A 6,113-nucleotide genomic window follows, 5' to 3' on the forward strand; every position below is an offset into this window, starting at 1 on the left:
TTTTCCTTTCTATTTTTTCTGTTATAAGGAAAATTATTCTTTTGGCACGCATGCTCCATTGTTGCGAACCTACATTCTTATGAAGCATGAATCTCAAGAAAAAAATGTTTTAACTCATGTCGGATTCGTACCGAATTCATGTATACTGTGAGACTTCTAAAACTAGGGAGCATAGTGTCTTAGTAGATATAGGAGACGAAACATAATGAAAGGAAAAATAGATGATATGATTCGAACAAGATATTCTCTGATGGAAAAGAAGTATACATTGTACCCTTTGGAAACCAGCCTTGTTCTTGTTGTCAAAAACAACGCATCTACATATATCATTTCATTTTTATCAACATTACACATGCAGGAAGAACCAACAAACTCAACCTCCTCCGACCACTTCGTGGAGATCGACCAATATTACATGATCTATAACAGCACCCTGCTGGCTGGCTGAGTGCCTGAGAAGCGGACGACGGCGCATCCCTTAGCTAGGGATGCCGGCGGCGAGCCTGGCTCTCAAGTCCTTCCTCAGGATCTTGCCGGAAGGGTTCTTGGGAATGGAGTCAGTGAAGAAGACCTTGTGGATCCTCTTGTAGAAAACAACCTGTTGCATCACGGTGCACATCTTAGTCATGAGCTCTAATGCTTTATCCACAAAAGTTCTGATTCCTAAGTACTAGCAGTTGTTCATGGGCAAATCCAAATATTCGACTAAGCTTAACATGATGATTAGTAACTGATGTGTACTGAAGTTGTATAGTATCATATACTTCTAGTTGACTTGTTTTGAAGTTTCGGTACAACCATATAGCAGTGCTAGTTGACTTGTTGCTGCATGTGAGAGATGTGTTTGGCACTTTGACTACGTGGAAACTTGGAAAGGATGGCATTATTTACCTCCTTTGCGACGAATTTCTTGATGTCATCCTCGGTGATTTCGGAGCCTTCGATCCGCATAACGAAGGCGACCGGGACTTCGCCAGCAAGATCGTCCTTCAGTCTGAAAGACAATAATCATGGGGTAAGTGAGCATTCTAGTTTTAAAGAAAACAAACAGCAGGAGAATTTTTTTTATTAGTACAATTGTACCAACTGTGCAACTGAAAAGGGAGAGAAAGCAATGACTTACGATACGACGGCGGCGTCCTTGATCTCCGGGTGCGTGATGAGGAGGGCCTCGAGCTCCGCCGGCGCCACCTGGAAGCCCTTGTACTTGATGATTTCCTTGAGCCTGTCGACGATGAAGATCTCGTCGTCGTCGTCGACGAGGCCGATGTCTCCGGTGTGCAGCCATCCATCCTTGTCGATGGTGTTTTTGGTGGACTCTGGGTCGTTCAGGTAACCTGCAGAATTCCACGCCGGGTGCATGTTAGTTGAGAGAAACCATCGATATCGTCACGAAATCGTAAGTATACTTTCTAAAAATTAAAATGCAGTGCGTATCAAGAATTTTCAAGAAGAGGTTGTGCAAGCAAAAGTAATCATTCGATATTGTTAGGAAGGACAGCAAGATTCCGTCCGGAAAGGCAGGACAGCATCACAGAAGCCACCATAACTCAACTGCAGTTTGCACATGGCAGCAGTAACGTTGGCTGACCGGCCCAAACTGCATCTGCAGAGGCGCACACACCATGATGGCAATGGTGCTGCTGCACATCTCAGGTGGTGTTCATCTCTGCTGCCATCATTCAAGTGCACTCAAACATTCAGAAGGCGCATTCACGCGATGGCTTCAGCTAGCCAAGGAAACTGAACCTCGTGAAGCACATGATGGCAGTGCTCGTTTGATGCTGCTTGCTGCAGCATGGATACAATCTGTCTGAAAGTGAGACCTCACATGGGATCAGTAGAGCAAAGGTTCTCGGGAGGATCACAGCAAGAGTTCTGTTCTGTCAGACATGGTGGCTCTTTCATGGAAAATGTCTGATGGAAATGTTTTCCAGATTAATTCTCCTACAAGCTGGAGTTGGTCACCCAACCGGGGCTTTTCTTGGTCACATGATGGGTCACCAAACACTCACTAGTGGCACCTAACAACACCAATATAATCCTAGCTTATTCCTTTGTTCCAATGAGATGTACTACTACTAGACTTGGGTTAATTACCTTTGTTACTCTAGGCACCTTTTGGGCGTCCATGCTAATCATTGTGAGCGCAGCTATAGCTTTTTTTTCGTTTGGTTTGGTTCATTAGTGGTTGGGCTTAACAGAGAGTTGTACATGAATCGCTTTTTTGTAGTTGCGGGAATCACGGCGTGAGTAAGGTCAGTCTCCTTGATCATGGGGATCTGACGTGATCTCCACTTTTGCACGCCAAGTACCAACCGACGGGTCGTTGAGTTGCGCAGACCTAACAAAAATCCTGGTAGACTGGCAACATCTCAAGATACTTCATTTCTATGCCAGTGTCATGGTCATGGCAGTGTCAATTCCGAGTTTAGGGATATACTAGTACAGTGCTACGCATTTTAATTGTCAACTTGATAAACTAATACTGGTGAGTGGTGATGGGTTCTTCCAAGATGCTTGTGCAGCCTCAGCGGTTGATGTCCCTGTCCTAGTCCACAATCGCACACAGTCTGCCAGCACCTAACAGCATCCTTCCTCCACCAAATTTTGGCTTTGCCTAGTAGTACTAGTACCTACTTGCCCATGTGTGGGGTACGTCGGTTGCATCTTTATTTTTGTTTTGTTTTTCTGCTGGGAGTGTGGGGGGTCGCATCTTCGATCATGTGCAGTGCAACTTGGATTCTGGAATTAATCGTGCCATGGTGACGGTGAGCTGTGTGAAGACAACATGTAGGGAATGTATGATCATGTTGCAGGTTGTTAGCAACGTGCGTCGCTGTTTATTCATTAATTCATTGGCTAACGATATACTACCTCCGTCCGGGTTTATTGGTCCCCATTGTAATTTGTGCCAAATTTTGACCATAAATTTAACTAACATAATATTTATGCATGTCACAAAAAATTATATCATAGAAAACTACGTTCAAATACGAATTCTGCAATATATTTTTTGTTGACATGCACTAATATTTTATTAGTTAAATCTTTGGTCAAAGTTTAGCACAAATTACAAAGGGGACTAATAAACCAGGACGGAGGTAGTACTACTATTACTATTGGTCTGCTAAGGTTGCAGCAGTTGAGCGTGTCGTGCCAACAACCACGCGCCTACGGCTGCTAACCCAAGAACGTGGAGTGGAATGGACGGGAAGTCCTGCTGAAACAATCATTGGGAATTCAGAATGGACCTTGGACCAAGCCAATGGACAGCAACTTATTTCCACGAAGTAGCCAATGGACAGCAACTAGTAGGACTACAGATCAGCTTATTTTCCTTTTTGTCCATTTTTTTGATGAAGTTGTTTTGACGAAGTTGTGATGAGGACAGTTAACATAGAACGGGCCAACATATGATTTTCTGCTTAGAACTACCAGGTCAGCTGTTTCGGCTCTCAGGTGAGAACCAGACGCAGTCTTGGGTTGCTCATCCAAGTCCCCATCCGAGTTGGAAAAACAAAAGGTTTTGGTGGTGGTCGTTGGGCCCAATCGATCGATCGGCTGGTCGGCATGGACCAGCCAAGATTGGTACTAGTAGTTGCAACCTATGTGCTCTAGCGAGAGTAGCAAGTTTGTCCACATCGCCGCTAGCTGCCGCCAACGCGCCAAACACGCAAACCAAAAGGCGGACATGCCAACCCGAACGCACGCCCGCCAAGTGTGGCCTGGTTGTTTCATAACGCGAAGCCAAGAAAGTACGTAGTGCAGAGTTGGTAGTACCTTTCATGATCTGCTCCCCGCGGATGCAGATCTCGCCGGGCTGGTTGCGGCCGAGGGAGGCGCCGGTGTCGGGGTCGACGATCTTGAGCGCCGCGTTGCGCACCACCGTGCCGCACGACCCGGACTTGACCTTGAACGGCTCCTTGGCGAACGCCAGGCACATGGCCAGCACCGGCCCGGCCTCCGTCATCCCGTACCCCTGAAACCAAACGCACGCCCGCTCGTGTCAGCCAGCGGCATTCATTGCCATCGACGGACAGACAGAAGCAACCCGATCATCAAGCGGACAGACCTGGCCGAGCACGGCGTTGGGGATCTTGGCCATGAAGGCGTCCTGCAGCTCCTTGCCCATGGGCGCGGCGCCGGACATGACCATGCGGATGGAGGCGAGGTCGCCGGCGGTCACCTGGGGGCTCTTGGCGATCTCCACCACGATGGGCGGCACGAAGGGCGCGATCGTGATGCCGTGCGCGCGCACCAGCTCCACCAGCGCGCCGATGTCGAACTTGCGCATGATCACCATCGCCGACCCGGCGCGCAGCCCCGCCAGCAGCACCGAGTTGAGCGAGTAGATGTGGAACAGCGGCAGCAGGCACAGCAGCACGTCCTCCTTGCTGAAGTACAGGTTCGGGTTCTCCCCGTCCACCTGAAAATCATCATCATTTCATCAGAACAGGAAAAAGGTTCTACTGGCGATCAGGGCACAATTCGAAACCTCTGACTTTGGCGCCAAACGCATCGTGTCAGCACGAATCTTGGCGTGTGGGTTAGACTCGTTCAAGCATGCACCTGGCCCTGGTGGGGCCCGCGTGCAGGGAACCGTATACTACTACTACCAGTGGACGGATTTTTTATACTACGAGCCTAAATAAAGCATGCAGCACGAGATGCCAAGAATAGTTACTACAATTAAAATATAGCCCGGATTTATGAGCCAGCCGGCCAACTTGATTGGCACCCAGAGTTCTGACCACGCGGAGGAAAATAGTATAATATCCTAAGTGGCACCGACAGGTGGGTCCGAGCAGTATACGCGTACAGCGTGGGCCCACCTGTCGTGCTCTGCTGCGAGTGAGGAGCAGCTCAGCAGCAGCTACGCTGGCTCGGCGCCGACAGGAACGGAATTGTCGCAGGCTGAGAGCTCCGTTGACCCGGGCATGGTGAATGATCGAAACGGAAACAGAGCTCGGAGCAGAGGAATGGCGTATGTACCTGCTGGGCGACGCTGGTGATGAGGCTGCGGTGCGTGAGCATGACGCCCTTGGGCAGCCCGGTGGTGCCGGAGGAGTAGGGCAGCGCGACGACGTCGTCGGGGTGGATCCCGGCCTCCTCGGCCTCCGGCAGCTCCTCGCCGGCGATCAGCTCGCTGAACTCGACGCACCCGTCGCGCTTCCCGTCGACGGTGACCACGGGCAGGCCCTTCCCGGCCGCGTACTCCAGCACCTTGTCCACGGCGCAGGCCTCGGTGACGATCAGCATGGCGCCGGCCGCGTCCGCCTGCCGGTGGATCTCGTGCGGGGTGTAGAAGGGGTTGGCCGTGGTGGTGGCGGCGCCCAGGCGCGCCGCGCCGAGGAAGGAGAAGGCGAACTCGGGGCAGTTGCGGAGCAGGTTCATGACGACGTCGCCCTTGCCGACGCCCATCCGGCGGAGCCCCGCCGCCGCCTTCCGGGACAGCGACTCCACCTCGGCGTAGGTGTAGGAGGCGCCCGTCTGGCCGTCGATGATGCAGGGGCGGGACCCCACCTCGGACATCTTGGCGAAGCAGTAGCTCTGCAGCGTCTGCTCGTTGGGGATCTCGATGTCCGGCAGCCTCGACCGGAACACCACCTCCGGCGCCGCCGCAACCGACTCCTCCGGCACAGACCCCATTTCAACGATCGTGGTAGATCAACGGCGATCGATCGGCAAACAAAAGATGATAAACCTAAGCTGGTTAAATTAGTTGGCGTAGGAGGAGACGGCTGCTTTGTGCGTGTGCGTGTGTGCGCGCGCTCGCTTGATCTCCTGAAGAAGAATGGAGGAAGGGAAGATGGCGGGTTTAATATACGGGGGTGAGTTGGGGAGTTGGTGAGTGGGGTCAGTGGAGGATGACGCGTGGGGCCGGGATGGCAGCGAGTTCGCCAGGGTTGGTGGGTGAGAGCGGCTGGGGTTCGTTGACTGTGCCATCGTTTACCTACCGCATCCATTATCGGCGACTGCTTGTGCTTGGGTTGGGCGGCCGCTCTTCCTTCGGAATGCTGCTCCACGCATTGGTCGGGCTTTCGTGCGCCGGGGTTGGTGATGAGGGAGTGGTCGTTTGCCTTTCAAGCCGCGGAAAAAGTCCAACGCCC

At 51.7% G+C, this 6,113-nt stretch overlaps 1 protein-coding gene across 1 annotated transcript; it reads right to left on the reverse strand.

The window, feature by feature from the left end:
- Positions 1-206: 206 nt before the first annotated feature.
- On the reverse strand, positions 207-5,795 carry LOC119321240 (probable 4-coumarate--CoA ligase 3). The gene is made up of 6 exons (XM_037595012.1): positions 4,996-5,795; positions 4,076-4,429; positions 3,784-3,982; positions 1,124-1,337; positions 892-994; positions 207-598 (listed from the first exon to the last, which is right to left on the reverse strand). Exons 1-6 carry the CDS (start codon positions 5,650-5,652, stop codon positions 479-481), a joined length of 1,647 nt encoding a protein of 548 aa, XP_037450909.1. The 5' UTR covers positions 5,653-5,795; the 3' UTR covers positions 207-478.
- Between the last annotated feature and the right edge of the window lie 318 nt (positions 5,796-6,113).

This window comes from Triticum dicoccoides, chromosome 6B (genome assembly GCF_002162155.2).
Source record: "Triticum dicoccoides isolate Atlit2015 ecotype Zavitan chromosome 6B, WEW_v2.0, whole genome shotgun sequence".
In the NCBI taxonomy this organism is placed as follows: domain Eukaryota; kingdom Viridiplantae; phylum Streptophyta; class Magnoliopsida; order Poales; family Poaceae; genus Triticum; species Triticum dicoccoides.